General features: G+C 38.0%; 1 protein-coding gene across 1 annotated transcript in view; it reads right to left on the reverse strand.

Annotated features, from left to right (window-relative positions):
• Positions 1-296: 296 nt before the first annotated feature.
• LOC104463623 (RNA polymerase II subunit A C-terminal domain phosphatase-like) overlaps positions 297-17,195 on the reverse strand; it is a gene marked incomplete at its 3' end in the record, with an annotated part of 17,746 nt that continues 847 nt past the window's right edge. The window contains exons 2-7 of the mRNA XM_010076029.1: positions 13,965-14,048; positions 10,975-11,068; positions 9,266-9,394; positions 7,837-7,987; positions 1,582-1,672; positions 297-463 (exon numbers count right to left, since the gene is read on the reverse strand). Coding sequence (XP_010074331.1) covers positions 297-463; positions 1,582-1,672; positions 7,837-7,987; positions 9,266-9,394; positions 10,975-11,068; positions 13,965-14,048 — 716 coding nt within the window. The remainder of the gene's footprint in view (positions 464-1,581; positions 1,673-7,836; positions 7,988-9,265; positions 9,395-10,974; positions 11,069-13,964; positions 14,049-17,195) is intronic.

A 17,195-nucleotide genomic window follows, 5' to 3' on the forward strand; every position in this document is an offset into this window, starting at 1 on the left:
TCTATGATTCTTGAACAAGTTGGTGCATTGCCACATTAGCACTCCAGTCGTAACAGCCAAAATGCTATTACCAGCACTCCACTTTTGCTGTGGTCACCCACCAAAAGGAAAGTTATCGATAAAAACAGCCCAGTTTCACTGAGCTACTTGCATTTGTGCTGCAGAAGCACTCTGTCAACTACAGCAGCCTAGGATTGCTCATCTGAAGGCAACAGCAATACTAGCAGACCACCACAATGACTTACATCAATCACATTGGAAAAGTTGTAAAAGTGGTTGAAAATCTATATAATTACCGTTCTTCTTCATTTGAATTTCTCTTGATCCAGGAGGTGCATTAATATCTCCTATCCCCTGGAAGTATACATATTTCTTCACAGTTATCAAATTGGGTGCAAACTTCCAAACATCCTCTCTATCATCAATGATGCAAACCATGGAATCCCCACATGGGAAGAGATCTCTAAGAGACAAAACAGTCGATAAAATGAATCCAGCTGCAGAAATCAATACTATCAATGAAAGCAGTTTCTGTTGACGTTGTGGCTTATTAAGAGCATGTCTGCAGGAAAGCTTGATACAAGAACTTACAAAAACCAATCAGCATTATTAAAATTAGAGAGTTCAAAATACAATATTCAAACTAATTAAAGTTAAAAAAAAAGGAAATAGCTGTTTTTAAATCTCTATCCCAAAGGCTAGAAGCAGGAACCAACAAGCCTTTGCAAAACAAAGCATTATAACATTTCGGTCTAGTTTTCACAGTTTATGTCAACAAACAGACCAAAGCCAACTATCACACAGACAATACGCTAGCTATATATAACTAGGAAAAAGACAGAAGAACAGTTTTTAAGCATAGACTCATTCAATCTTAGACAAGGGAAGCAAAAAGTACTAATACTTTTATCACCTAGGCAGAGGAGGTAGAGTACTTAGGACACACACGTGCATATGAAAACAGAGCAAGAGAAGAAAAAAAAGCTTCTTGTTTGCTGTGGTCTGATGCTGAGGAAGCAATAATTTTTAATCTACCTTTATGAAATACTAAACACATCTGTCTTTTAGAAAAAAAATTTTGGCTTTATACTCTGAAAAAGATCAGAACCTGAATTTAGACTAGAATATGAATTCACAGCTCTCGATGACCTAATTTCAAGAAACACTGCAGAACAGAAGCTGCTAGCTATATAACACATTTGAAAGCCAGAACACTACATATTCAAATATGAATTAACTTCAAACTGAGAATTTTGGTTTCATTTAAAAAAACCACAACATACAAGCCATTATACAAGATCACAAGCCATGAAATGGAAATATGGTTATTACAAGAATAAAAAGTATAAGTGAAAATAGGCTGCCACTGCTTCACATTTTTACTGTTATAGCACCACAGAACACATTCAGTAGATGAAATGCCTAACATCTCAGTTTTATTGAAACAGTGTTCATATTTAAGAGGCAAATAAGGAAGAACTATAAACATGTTAAGTACAGAGGAAGCAATTTTTAACTCTATTTAGCATTTTCTGTCTCTGTCATCCTGTTTCGTTTAATGCACAAGACCCACATACATACCTAAGATTCCCAGTTTTAGAAAATGGATCAATACATTCATCCCTTGACAATATCCGATGGGAAAAAAGCTTCTTTTCAGGGTCCAAAAATCCTTTTGAAAGAAGAAATTAAGAAGTTAAGGTTCAAGATGTTTGTTCCTTGTTTGTGTTCCATATAATTCAGCTTTTTTAATCTGTGCAACAGCAGTTTAACTAACAGACAATTTTAAGGTAAGAGATGCTATATGGGGGAAAGGGTAAGACAGTACATCAAGTATTCGTAACTAATGCAGTGGGATTAATTTTAAAAATCTCATTTTCTTTCAATATAGCCACAAAATAACTAAATTTGTTACAGCCAAAGAAATTGGGCTGAAAGAGATACAGCAGGTGACAGATGCGCATGATTTTCACAACTTATATTTCTCTCTCTACAGGTGGTTCTTTAAAGCTAAAGGCTCTCCTTAGCTCATTATGCCTAGGGACTGCAGAGAAGTCTCACAAGAGTCGGCAATGTGCTGCAATACTTAAGCACAATGGGCAAGTTAAGGGAAGGTTTCAGCCGGAGCTCTTGCATTTGTAGGTTTTAAGTTGTACCTCTAACAAATACATGAATACATTTAATATAATGAATATATCCTGGGATCCCTAGAAATATTTAGGCCCAGTTGCAGGAACTTTTCTGACTGCACTCCTTAAAAAAAGACACTAAAAACAAAACAGGAGAAGCTGTGCTAGCTGATCTTAAAGCAGGATAAAATGCCATTATTGTGCTAGCTGAGCTTAAAGCAAGATAAAATGCCATTCTTTAGGAAAATGGTGACTTGAGTGTACAAACACACATGCACATGCTTCTGAACCTGGCCTCCAAGAATGAAGTTCATCTTCATGAGCAGATGACAGCCACATAATTGCTTAGAAAGAAACTGGCATTTACACACTAATCCAAATTTTTCATTTTACTGAATTTACATTGAAGTTAGCAGCAACTTCTCATTACTCTTATGAACAATACAATGCAGTCAATACTTATCAGGGAACAATTTTTTAAAGTTTTACTTTATTTTATTTTAAATGGTGGCCATCTTACAGCCAGAACCAGAGTTCAGAATGACTACAGACTCTAATGACAAACTAATTTTCTTTTGAGGAGCTCTGAGATTTGCACAGAACACATGTTCAACTCCTTTTACAAGTCCAGCTCCCAGGGGTACGTTAAGTTGGGTCTTCAAAAACAGAGGGTATAAATTAAAAAAAAAAAATCAGTCATCACTTCTGAAAAGTTGATCCTGTATGTGTTTAATATCAATATGTAATTGGAATAACTTAAAACCCATAAAAGCAAGAAAATTCCGAGTTAAGGACAGAGGTTCAACCTTAACTCACCCGACTATGCTTAAGAATTGCTGCAAACTCGTAGAATCATCCCCTGTAGTGAGACCCTTGCAGTACCTAGGCATAATGAATTCAGAGAATTAGCTACAAAGATTTATTGCCATACACACAGATATTTTGACAAACTACATAAGCTGTCATACAAGTTGCTGTTCTCCCCAGTGAAACTCTCTTCTACTAATTAGCTGAATACACAGAGACTCTCTACACTAAATTGGACAGGAGTGCACTGATTAAATGGCAAAACCACAATGAGGTGTTCAGTTGCAGAGTTGTCCATCTAAAACTGTGAGAAAACAAATTTGAACTAAGAAAGCCCAAACACTGAAACCCTGGCTGCCAGGGATTAGAGATGAGGTCATGTTTTGGAGTTTTTCAATAACACGCCGGTAAAGACTTACTCATTTTAATACTTTTCCCCTCGATAATTCCCTAAAAATACACTGAGGATACAGCTCACCAGAGGTGCACCCGCAAAGATAAAAGCCCATCTTGAGAGTTGGGTCTTTCAAAACTAAGCTACATGAATAGCAAAACCCAAACCAGCACTGGTCTTTTAGGGAAGTTCTTCACATGTCTCCACCCGTTTGGTTTCTTTTGGATGCTGCCTAGCCAACTGAATCAATAGAACAGACACAATCCTGATGTCTTCACGTTTCAGTGAAATGGCAGATAACATTTCATTTGTCATACACCGTTTGTTTTCTTCAATAGTACATTGATATCACCTTTAAATCTTTGAAAAGGCTATATTGGCTTTTCACTCATTTATTTAGCGATTCTACTCCAAGCAAGAGCAAGCAAGACTCCTAGTGGCTAGATCACACATACTGATAGTTAAAACTTTAACTTTTAGTTGGTTTACGATTGCAAACAGAACATAAATCTGAAGAAATAAAAACTTGACACCAAAAATATGTAGATGCAGATAGGCCCTCTAAAATAAAACTAAGTCCAAGATTTAACATTTTTATTTAAAAAATAAAATAATTATTATACTGCTTCCAGTAACAAAAAGAACTGGGAAACCCCCAAACTCTCATTATGAAACACTCTACCACCTTCAAAATAAAAATCTTTTCACTACCTACATCCTGAAAAATTTAGAATTTTATGACAGTACAGTGTTTGGATTTTAACCTTTACTAACAAAGCTGCAGGTTTCAAGTGGATGACACCTTCTGAAGTATTGGTGGCTTTTTCTTTAAAAAAAGACAATACAGACTGCCAAAAAAGCATCTGTTTAGATGATGTCACTTTTCAGGGGGGAGGCATTTTCCTGCAAGTTTATGTGACTTCGGAGCGATGAAAAGGTCTATATACAAACTCATCCAGTATACAGAAACAGCAAAAGTGTTCCTGAGATGTACTCTTGTTTCATTCATTTATTTATTCCTATCCATTTCCCACCACATGCTGAAAAATTATTACGGTCACAGTTTGCTGCCTTAGTGGTGATAACTTATTTTTTTCTTAACTGAATTTTTTTTTTTAATTGGAGAAGTATTAGTTTGTACAAATCATTACAGCAGAAGGATAAGTGTTGATGAATTTCTCATTTTGTAAGTCTGTTTAAAAAAAAAATAAAGCCTTTTGTAGAACTTGACTGAGGTCAGAGTTGCTGTTTCAAATCAAAACCGAGCTTCCATTTATTCCCATATTACACAATGTGCTAAGTATGCCTCTAAGTAGTTTCTTGAAGAAACTGGAGACACTACTATTATCCTTTGACTGCCATTTCATGAGGGACTATTCAGTAGACTTACCCAGCAGAGACTACTCCCCCAAGTTGTTTGCTTTCCAGTATCTCAGATTAAGTCTTTGCACACACAGTAACAAGCTGTGTTACTGGACCTTAAATAAACTCTCTTAGAAAAACAAACTTGTAAACAAGATTTGTCAAGTCAAAAAAAAAATCACAAGATGCAATGTTCAAAAGTAGCCAACTCATTCTAGGGAAATCTCAAATCTTAGAGAGATTGAATTTAATAGCAATTCCTAATAGAAGCGATGTAAGAGAAGAATCCACCATGAATTTGAAGAAGTTGTTTTAAAAATTGAATTTCTGAAGAATCGGGTCACCTCCAATTCTACTTCAGGTCCTACTTGAGAACCTGGAAAGAGCTGTTGACCCAATCTTTCAATAGCACCTTCAGACACTGGTGATTCCATATACACACATATCCCGACAACTATTCAGTGAAATATATACTGCAATATACTTGCTCTAACAAGCCATACATATGAATGCCCTCAACTTAGTCCTACTTTTTAAATTCCACTATTAAGAGTGATTTCACCTTGCTTTATTGTTGCCTAGTGGCCTCTGAACACAAAATTCACAGTGGTATTGTCTTTTACAACCAGCATTTAAGCCAACTTCAGTATTAAATACATTGAAATTCTCTTATGAAGAGTAAGAAAAAAAAATTAAGTAACAATTGGTCAAAGTAATTATGTAGAAGAGAAATATTACAGGAAGTTCTAGATTATAGAATCCCAAACTCATATTCATACATGTACTGCAAGATACTACTTTGTAAATGTGTCAGACTAGGAAAGGGGTTAGGACAAATCACTTCAGCAGACATGAAGGGTGTTTACAAACATCAGCTAATCCCACTTAACAGCTGATCGGAGACAGCTGGGATGAGAGAAAAGGACTGACAAGATGTCATCTATTTGCAAAATGACGAAAAAGCCTTCCAGGCCACAGAGGGAACAGCTCAGAGTTCGCATTTTACAAAAAAAATAATATAGGATGTATACAGAGGACCTAAGAAAACCACCTTTTTCTTACAAAATACATTTCTGGCAGTTTATTACAAGTCCTTCCTTTATGTAACACAGGGCCAAGGGTAAAACACCAAACTGACAGCTCCCTGTGAGAAATCATTTAAGCCATACTGCCATCAAGTGTTCTCTATATGTATTAGCTATCTCTTTCTCTGCTACTGCATCTTGGGGAGGATGTGGACCAAAGGCTATAATTGTTTCTTCACACCAACATATTTCAGCTGAAACTATCATCACCACTGTACAAGTATTCCATTTGGAGTTTGAATGCTTTTGATGAGCTTAGACAGCTTCAGGCAAAAATCCCAAATTCTGGGGATGCCAGGAAGCAGCAATACCCTAATTTGCTCATTTGGTGGTTATTTCCTCTGCCGAGCAGATGGAGCAGCTCAAGCACAATGCCACAAACAGGCTTCACAAATTCAAAGTATCATCCTGTGCTAGCATAGGGACTGCAGGGCAACCCAAATTTCAGATCAAAGTTAGCAAACACAGGGCCACATCACACATTGAGAGAAGATCACAGGGGAAGCACTTACTCGTCACGAGGCAACTACCTCTGCAAGCCATTCTTCTCCCTGCTCTGAAGCATATTTGCTATCTTCTGACTGTGCTTGGTATACATCTGACCTTAAGCCACATGCAGATGTTGGCACACAGATGCAAGTGAGGAAGATTGCTCATCCCTTTCTTACTACCAGGTATTTAAGAAAACCATTCATTCCCCTCTTGCTACACAAGAAATAACCACATTCTGAGAAGGACAGCAGGGTACAAAAGTGTCAATGCATTAGCAGTACACAATGTATAATCCAACGGCGAGACAAAGTTTTAGGAATATTCTTCAAACAACTCAGCCAATAAATACTGAATAATGTAGAAACGTTGACTTGGACAGGACGTGCCTCTCTGGAACTTTATTTCAAGGAGAATTAGTTGGAGTCCACAAAGAGGTGTTGCTTTCTGGTTACAGAAGTCTCTTACTTGTCATTACCAGCATCTTCTGTGGCTTGCTTCACATGCATACATAATTGCCTAATCACACAATTATTTTCTAAACCGTTCTTCTCTAACTATTTGGGAAACTTCCTTTCTCGCCAAGAAGTGGGATCATCAGGATAGCATTGCTCAAGGCACTCATGGCAACATGACACCAAAAAAGAAAGCTGTGAAAGTCAACTTCAAAGAAAAAGCTAGGAAATATGGAACAAAAGCAAGGACAGTTTGACATGCAGAGTCAGAACCTAAAACGCTGTTAGTTATATCATCTTAGTCCAACAGAAATAAAGAAAAGTCTGAGGTGAAAATGCTACTCTCTCAAGGAAGACTCAACACAAGGTGAAAGCCAGTTTTACAGTTCAAAAGCATGGTCACATTCCTAACACGAATTTGACCGACATGCTTGCATAACAGGGCAGGTTTCTTTTATGCTTGTTGAAAAAAAATAAAACATTTCAGAGGGTGACCCACACCTGAGACTACTGTTGCTATAATTTAAATGCAAGTTTTTAGTTACTAGGAGAAAATATTTCTAAGTTCTTGAGAAGAATATGTGAAAATACTGTTAGATCTGTACTGTTCCTCAAATAAGCACATCTCAGCTTCCGGACACAACTAGAACTGCTGTAAATTGATTTATAACAGCCAAACTTCCTTTGGTGAAAGGACACAGTGGGAGCATGGTGGTGCAGGTCCCCACAGGAGGAGATAATTTCATGTTGTTCATTTTTGTTGAACTGTTGCTTTAGATTTCTAAGACAAGTGATGTTGCAGATCATTTTTAGAGCCCACCAGCATCATTTCTCATGTAATTCAACAGGAAGGCCTAAGTTGTCACGCTGCATTCTGACCATAAAGGAAACAAAAAAGCACGCGTCTGATGGGAAAAAAGGATTATTTCTAAAAGTACATGCCATACAGGGACTGCCTCGTAAACGAGCCAAGAATTCTGCTTACAGGACTATTTAGGAAGTGTTTTTGCACAAAGCAAAGAATAAATACTTGAAAACAACCACAGAAAAAAAACTAGTTACACGAGTATGAATGCTGATTACATAAATATTGTTAAATGTAACATACTGCTCACCTGCAATTGTATGCGCATACAGTCTGCTGCCAAAAGTAAAAACGTGTAATTCATACAGCTTGGCAATTTTTTCCAGGAATTCCTTACAATGAGGGCGCAAACGAGTATGCAACATAGGCTCACCTCGACCTAACTGGAAATGAAATATTCCCTAGAAGAAAAAGTATGTTTCATATTATCAAAATAACAAACAAACCTGCCAGCATTCCAGAATTACCCTCTTCCATCACTTCCACTACTTTTATTCCATCTGCTGAGGCTAAAGCAAGTTTTGGCCACAAAGATGATGTGGATGAATAAAATTCAAAGCACATCTCTTGCTCTGTGCCAGACAGTCCAAAACCAAGTTTTTCAAATGCAAGAAGCTGCACTGTTGAAAAGTTTATGATCAAAGTAACTTTCATTTGAATCCTTACTTATGGCAAACCAATCTGAAAAAAGCAACTTGAGAAATTGCTCAGAAAGTTCAAGATCTCACTCCAATGAGTACTACTCAGTGAACTTCACTCAGTTTCAGTACATACAGAGCTCAAAGAAAAACTTTGTTGGATGAAAACACATTGTGTCTATGGAAACATACCATCAGATAGCAAACCAGGGAGAATGTTTGCAGATAAAGATCCCAGTTAAAAATCTCAAAATACTATTTTTTTTTTCTTCAAACCATGCATTTATACAGATTAAGACGGTCTTTCAAGTACAGAAGGTTTTTCAATCTTTAAGCTGTTCCCTTTTCTCTCAATCGCAAAGTACAACTACAGCTTTTTTTTTTTGCTAGTAGGTGCAAACACACGCTGAACCTACTGGACATGAGCAAACGGCAAGAGGAAAGAAAGAGGAACTAAGCAATTGCAGTTTGCAGGAGAGCGGAGTTTGAATTTGTCCTGTACAAGACACTGTAGACACATTCTAATGTGCTTCTTGTTTTAAAGTCTGAAAACTTGGGAAATAATGACAAGTGTTGCATGAAGAAATTAAACAGCAACACACAATCTCCCCCCAGAAAATGAAACTGAAAAAAAATCACTAGACACATTCATGGAATGAGAGATGCAGAAGCACACAGGACTTCAAACCACTCACTGTATCTGCCTCAGACTTGGAGGCAAAAAAGTCTCATTACTCAGTACTCAGCTTGTGAATTGTAAAGTAAGGAAAGCAGAGATTAAAAAAAGCTACCTGAAACTTCTCGCTTAAAGTGACTGGAATGGAAAAGTGCAGGAAAGCATAAATGGAAGAAAGAAAACTGTCAATTTAAATGTAGATAAGAAAAGGAACATGCTTCAGAAGACTTGTTTCTCATTTTCTGTTATTGTTCAACTACAGTTTTACCTAAGCACAGAATGTTTTCTTAAAGAACCATCATTTAAATATTGGTAGAAACAGTCCGGTTGTTACTTTGACTTCAAAGCTAACACCACATACTTACCTTATTAGACATTTGTTGGCAGTGCTGTTCCGTAGTATGGATCAGCGTCTGGTCCAAATCTACCATAAGCACTAGTTTTCGATTTCGATGTAGTCGCTGCTGATCTTCTCTTCCTAGCTGCTCAGCTTGCTGTAACAAAATATTCACAACTTTTGTGTGCTGTAAACTTGGAGAAGTTCTGCTATAACCTAACTGCATGAGAAATGATGCTTCAACATAACTGTAGTGAATCACAGAATCATAGAGGTTGGAAAAGACCTCAAGGATCATCAAGTCCAACCGTCAACCCAACACCACCCAACCCACTAACCCATGTCCCCAAGCACCACATCCACACGTTTCTTGAACCCCTCCAGGGATGGTGACTCCACCACTGCCCTGGGCAGCCTGTTCCAATGCCTGACCTTTGTCCGTAATTTTTCTACAGAAAAAAAATTCTCAAGATCTACTCTCAGATCTTTGTGACACTATTAACTCTTCAAATTGATAAATTCAACAGAACAACTTCTAAATTTAATAAGTAATCATCAAATTAATTTAAGGGCAAGAATTTTGAGAGGAAATAGCAGCAGCTTTGGAGTACACAACAGACAAAGTTCATCAGTAGCTCAGAAATCTTTGGCTGCTGCGTTCAGGAATTTTGTATCAATTAGCTATGCACAATACGCTGACAACACTAGGCTGAGTACAAAACTCAAGCTGCTAATGACAGACATAATTATAAATGTCAACCTGAGCTTAAAGAATATATGCCTTCAAACATTGCTAGATTATGTAGTTTTATGTGGCCACTGATATCAAAGACCTTATACTCCAGTATATCTGAGTTAAAGTTTACACCTCTTGTACATATTTACAAACTTCCAAAGTACCAGGTTAAGCTCCGTATTCACTTTGACCACTTCTGATAGCAAGCTGCAGTGTTACCCACAGGACAGCTAAACTCCAAAGCAAAGTTAAGCGGAGCACTATGAAGAAGCAGGAGTCAAGTGCAAATTATCCTCTGAAACACTCCTCTATGATGAGGACATTTCTACCTGCTTATATCTTCTTCACATTTCTTCTCATTGGTGTTCTTTGACAAGTTACCAAAAAAAAAAAGAGCAACAGGCAACATAAAAAAGGTAAAAAAAGATAAAATGGGTAAGGAAGATAAATGGAATGTTTATCTTCAAAATAAACTTGCTTCATTCTCTAAAGAAACTGAGGGATGAACAGGTATATTTTTATAAGTCAGCCAAATGGACTATTTGAAAAATAATGAAATAAATTTAACTTACAGGTAAGTTGCAGACAAGCTATCATTTCTGTACTAGTGGGACCAATTTCAAGGTGAAGGGTCAAGCTAGGTTTCAAAGACACTGCAAGCTTTGAATGAATTTCAGCTATTGGAAACAGAACCTTCCAGAAATTGCTGTTTCTTAGAGACAAAACCATTAAAGCAGTAACTTTTCAGGTTGCTGTCACAGAAGTGCCATCTTTTCAGTGCACAGCTCTAAAACCCACCAGAAAACCTGTTAACAATGCACTACGGTTAACACAGGAGAACCCTGGACTGCTGATGTTCAACACAAAATTCCTCTTGAAAGGGAAACCAAACTTTCTGTAGGAAGTATATACAAGATTGAAGAAACTCCTATAATTAAGCTTCTCAACTATGGAGATACAGTAAAAGGCATGAATTAAAAAAAAGGCATAATGGTGCTTACCTCAGAGCTAACTTTCAGTTCTGGGACACTGTGAACCATAGACACAGTTGCTGTAGATAATGGCACGTTCTGCTTTCCATTCTTGCTTCGTATCCTAATCACACAGGGAAAAGCAGCATCAAAAGGGAAAGGAATAGTCTAGTGAAAAGTTGAACACACTAAAATCTGTAGTACCAAACCAGTCATCATCAAAAAACGGCAATTAAAAAGAGCTATTTTGACTAATACACTCTGTCAAATTCTCATTAATGCAAGTTACTGAACAAAATGGATAGAGAGATCAAAGTAGCTCACCATAAAAACCTTGCAAAAAGTCACTGGAATTAGTTATGCTTCCATATAATTATTTTGTGAAAACTGACACTCAGACGAAACAGACATCTATGTATTGACTGGCATTAGAAAACAGTTATAAACTAAGTCTAACTACCAAACCATTCAAAGTTAAAACTATTCCTTTCCTTTTTTTTTTTTTGCAATCACTCAGCATGCAAATATCTACTTTTCTCCAAGCCAGACTATGAAATCAATTTAAGCAAAGGATAGGCAAAGTTACTCTTTATGTACACACACCAGTATTAAATTCCTTGAAAATTGACCTAGTAACCCCCATAGTGTCAGTATCACTACTTTCCAGCTTACACAGATCAATTTGTTGGGAACTCTGACATTTAAAGACATTATTTATGGCCCACCAACATTAAAAATACTACTGTGCAAATCCTGTCCTATGTGACAAATGCCCATCTTTTAATTCTCCCAGGCATCTGTCCCACCAAGGACAAAAGTTCCTATCAGATCTCCAGCCAGAGCTAAACTTCACCCAGTTTTCAATTCATGACAAGCAAGCTCCTGAGGAAAAAAAATAAATGGTACTGAGCTGTGTTGAGGCAGACACAATCACAGACAGACATGCTTTGACTGTACCGTAGCATTTGGAAGCACTGATTCCCAGAAACAAAAGACATATCTAATTTGGTCCAAAGTCTACACACACATTTTAGCATCTTATATCCTTGACTTCCAGTTCAGAACACCTCTTGTATACACAACTAAACGGTATTCTAAATGAGCCTTTAAGAAAAGGTGAACTGTTTTCAGCCCATTTGTTGAATGAGCATACGAATTGTGTAATAGAAAGGATTAACCTCTAACACCCAGCTCACCCAGTGAACTGAACTGTACGCACTTTTCTTCGAGCAAGTAAAGCGCTGATTCTTTCTAACTGCCTTCTGATGTCGGCTCAGCAGACCTAACACATTCTTCCAGAAGTATAAGCCACTTTGCACAAAATGAAGATGTGGTCTGAGGCAGAGGAGTATTAACTAAGAAAACGGAATGAATTCGCTGCATGCCCTGAATTTATCTAGATTTGTAATGAAAGAACAGCAGCACAGCAATATTTAGATGTGACTGTATTCAAACCCCTAATCAGGTATTCATTCAGGGCAGGCAGAGCCGTATTCACTATTATCTTAACTTTTTGTTAGGTTTGTTGTTTTGCCAAATAATACTTGTTTACAAAATATTAAGAGTCAACTTTTCATTAAAAGTTATATCTACCATTAACTGGACTACCTAACATTTTCAATAGTCAGTCCACTTGCACTGGTTTATGGGATAATGCTTGCAAAATACTTCTTAATAATGAGTATGAATTAAAATGAAACAAGTGTTTCCTTCCGAATGAAATGAGCATGCAACATTCATTTCTAAAATCTAGGCTACTACACAGTCCATTTTGGAAAACAGCTGTTGAATTAGTAATTTGATATGCATAAGAAACATTCTTTTTACCAACTGTATTAGCAATGAGACAGCACAAAAGAGAAATACAATAATCTTTTGAATTTGCTTTCTTTTTGGCCTAAGGCTTAAATTCCTTTAGTTCCATGGCAGAATATTTCACCAAAAAAAATGAGAACAGTTCCGAAGCCTTAAACTGCAAACACTGGAGACACGCTAGCTCCCGTTCAGACACAGTACAAACGAGGCAAGGTCACACGAATGAGACTGGTATTACCTCACAGCTATTTATACCTGCACAGATAAAACTCTCAGGTTTATTCAGTTACTGTTGACACACCTGACTACTCTCAACCTCAGTTATGAGTCCATAGAAGCAAGGTAGGATACACTGTGATGAGAATTTATGTCTGTATGCGTGCTCTTTACATTTTCTACCTAAGGCAGTAAGTTACCCTACATTTATCTCCACAGAAAGAGCATGCACAGTTATTAAGTCATAAAGTTGTAATACGAACTGGAACTCCAGTACCCACATGGCATCTTATTAACTCATGTCCCTAGTTATGAACCCCTGTAATGGCTAAAAGAAAATACTGTTCTAAGCAATAGATCTGTGACTACAGTGACATATAAGGAGAAAGAGGGCACATATTTGAAGACTTCAGGGTGACAAAACAAGTGCCTTGTGTAAATAGCAAAAGTAAATTAAGAAAATTTGCAACAGTGGCACAGATCTTGCCTATATCCTCTTCATGTTTTGGTTTTATCCACAAGGAACAATAATTCCTGCCTATAAGTAGTAATTTTTCAGTAAAGAAATATACTGTATTAAATAATTACACTATTAATCACTGTTTTGATCACATTAGATCAAAAATTAATACACTCAGTCCACTCAACTTTAAGCAAGAATTTTATGAGTCAATCTCAACAGATATGTTTGGGGTTTTTTTTTAAGTAAATGTGAAAAAGAGTGCTTTCTGCTGAAATTTTAACTTTTAGAGGAAATTCCCTCTCAACTTTCCTTACAGGAGCAGTCCAAGTAGCCCTACTTACGTTAGGCAGTATGAATACTATTCTCGGTCCCTACTACAGTATCTACAACTTCAGCTACCCTTATGGGTATGATTCACAACTACCAAGACTCAGAACAAAGAAACAAAGAAGTAAATGAAGAACAAAGAAGAGCTTGGATCTCTAATCACAAGAAGCAGCTGGAAAAAAGAGCTGAGAATACTTACTGAGTCAAGTCCTGGCCACATTCTGCACACAAGCCTTTCATAACAACAGGATGGCTGCATCCTTCCAGTCTCACCAAGACACCCCTGAAAAACACGTAGTCATTCAACTTTATTGCAGGTTGATTTCAGACACTTAGATTAACAACTGCAGATTGAAAAGGTGTTATGATTTGAGTGCCAGCCCCCTAAGATATACGATTTTGCCCCAACATGGGGAAAAGACACCAATTAAGTACTCAAATTATTCAATTTCACAGCTTTAAAAACCACTGAAACATATAGTAATGTCAGTTTCCAATCTTACTTTAGCAAAGAGCTTTAGTGTATTAACACCACAAGCATTGTTTGTCCAGAAACAGTTTGCTTCCTATTAAATACAACTGCCTATCAATACTGAAAACCAAACATGGAAACTTTAGAATCACAGAATCATTTAGGCTGGAAAACCCCTTTAAGATCATTGAGTCCAACCACAAACCCAACACTGCCAAGGCCATCACTAAGCCATGTCCCCAAGCACCACATCTACACGTCTTTTAAACACCTCCAGGGATGGTCACTCCACCGCTGCCCTGGGCAGCCTGTGTCAGTGCTTGACAACACTTTAGGTGAAGACACGTTTCCTAATATCCAACCTAAACCTCCCCTGGTGCAACTTGAGGCTGCTTCCTCTCGATCTATTGCTTGTTACTTGGGGAAAAGATATCAACACCCACCTGGCTACGCCCTCCTTTCAGGCTCCCCTCAGCCTCTTCTCCAGACTAAACACCCCCAGCTCCCTCAGCTGCTCCTCATAAGCCTTGTTCTTCAGACCCTTCCCCAGCTTCGTTGCCCTCCTTTGGACACACTCCAGCACCTCTTGTAGCAAGAGGCCCAATTGCTTGAACAGTCATTACAAGAGACTTCTCCCATTTTCTTTGATACAGCTGAAGGAGTTGATCTTTCAGAGTAAGCTTTTTTTTTTTAACTAAGAAGTAGATACAGTTCAGCTACGACAAAACTTCCCCAACTCTGTGACCATGAGCTGCAGCATCTCCTTAATATTTTATAAGAATAAAAAAGTCAAGCAGCTAAAAAAACCTGCAAACACAAAACCCAAGTTTTTTCGTAAGCCGGTTGTAGCGTTTTCTCTTTGGCTCAAATCTGTATTGCAATATGCGGACCGCACCAGCAGAAAAATTGTTTTGCATGCTCAAATCTCTCATATATTTGACTATTAAGCTTTTGGGAATTCCAAAAAGGAAATCTACCTTCAAAATGATGCCTACAACTGCTTACTTCCAGTGTGCCACTCACTTCTCAGTGACCAGAAGACTGATGACTCTACTAATAAAACTGAAGCTGAAGATTTTTTCTTCTTTGAGAGAAGAAAAAACAAACTAGATTCAGGTAAGGTTTAAGAAAAAGTCTTCACACTACCAGTATTCCCATTTACAAAAGTGCAGATCTATTCCCTTCTCACTGGCAGTCATCATTTCCTCAGGAATTACATATCCTCCTCCTGTGTAAGCATTTGAGATCTCCTTTTTTAAACACAGTATGTATTTCACAGAAAACAAATAATAAACAGCCACGGTTTTGCAGAAGTGCACAAGAGACAAGCTCTTTTTGTGGCCCTTCACTATTGGCAATTCACCGTTTGATTATTTAGTTCTCCTCTCACCCCCCCATGTCTGCATTACTTCAACTCCTTCTCCCCCCTCTCTTGGACAATACGTCTGTCTTGCTGTCTTTTACCTTGATTCATTGCCAAGTTCCTTTTTTGCAGGCTACCAAATCACACTAAGGACAATGTCAGAATTGCTCATCTCCTTCTCACCCCCTCCCTTGGACAATGTCTGTCTTGCTGTCTTTTACCTTGATTCATTGCCAAGTTCCTTTTTTGCAGGCTACCAAATCACACTAAGGACAATGTCAGAATTGCTCATCTTCAACCTGTGTTCAGTGTACGAAGCTGAAATTACAGACACCTAAAAGGTGAAAAAACCCCCCACAATACGAGCTACAGAAATGTGCATTAGAGTTTACAACGACTGAGTTTCTATCCCAATTTAATTCGTTTTCAACAGTTCAGGAAAAAAAGTCTTTTGATGGCAGCTTAGAAGCCAAACTATTTTCAGGCATTCTCTACTTTGCTTTTGAGGCAACGTCACACTCCAGGAATGTGACAGGAGGAGCTGGTATCCTCCTGGGCCGAGGTATTGTCCAAATCAGGACATGCAAGAGTTTCTGTTCATGTACAGGTACACCTCACCTCATCCTTTTGATTTTAACAGAGCAGAGATTCTTACAAGAAAGAGAGTTCCAAGTTATTGATAGATATTGTTCCTAAACAGCACCTCTACACCTTATCACGTACCAAAAAGCACCGTTAAACAGCAGTTCTGCCCCTGCACACTTAAATAGGACCAGAACACCTGATTTTATTGTGCTTGCTGGAGAGAAAAAGTAGATGATACCAAGCCCTCTGTCATACCATTCTCTGTGATATTCCACCCAAACAACAGGGAGGAACACCGGGGAACATCTGAGCGCCGTACAACCAAGCTGGCCAAGCTTCAAGTACAACTGTCAGGATCTTCAGCAGATGTTTCTCCGGGGAAAAGTCCAAGCAACCCACATACTACTTAACGCTGCAGAAAGAAGGCCTGAACTCTACTAAGGGTTAAGCATACTTAAATATTTTACTCACTTAAATTTTAGCACATATGCTTTAACTACTAAAAAGGAATATACTGTGGAAGAACAAGCATGGAACTCAAGTAAAATTATTTTTGTGAATTTTAGAACTAGAAGCACTCCTTTTACTGTTGAAGTGAGGGATTTTCAAAATTTAATGGCCAAGATCCCAGACAATTATCAGACAAGAGCGAGCTGAATCAAAGCGTGCATGTCTGTTTTCAATGGCTGCGGATACCAAATAGGGGCTCAGGGTTCTGCTTGTCCTCTTCTTTGGGTCTTGAGTGAAACCCTCACAAAGAACAGAGCCACTCCCTACTCCATTTCTGGAGAGAGGAAGCAGATGCCCCCCAAATGTGAAGAATCATAATACAGTCTACTGCTGAAAGCATCAATGGTACCTTCCTCTTTCTCCCCAGGCTTCTCCAGGACCCACTTGCTGATAGGCAGAGCTCATCGGTTACTTCAACAATAATGTTCCAAGGAAAACTGCCACAGCAGATGCAAAACCTTCTCCAGTTTTACCAACTGTCAGAAATGTGCAGAAGAGCG

This window comes from Pterocles gutturalis, unplaced genomic scaffold, assembly GCF_000699245.1.
Source record: "Pterocles gutturalis isolate BGI_N339 unplaced genomic scaffold, ASM69924v1 scaffold9103, whole genome shotgun sequence".
NCBI lineage: Eukaryota > Metazoa > Chordata > Aves > Pterocliformes > Pteroclidae > Pterocles > Pterocles gutturalis.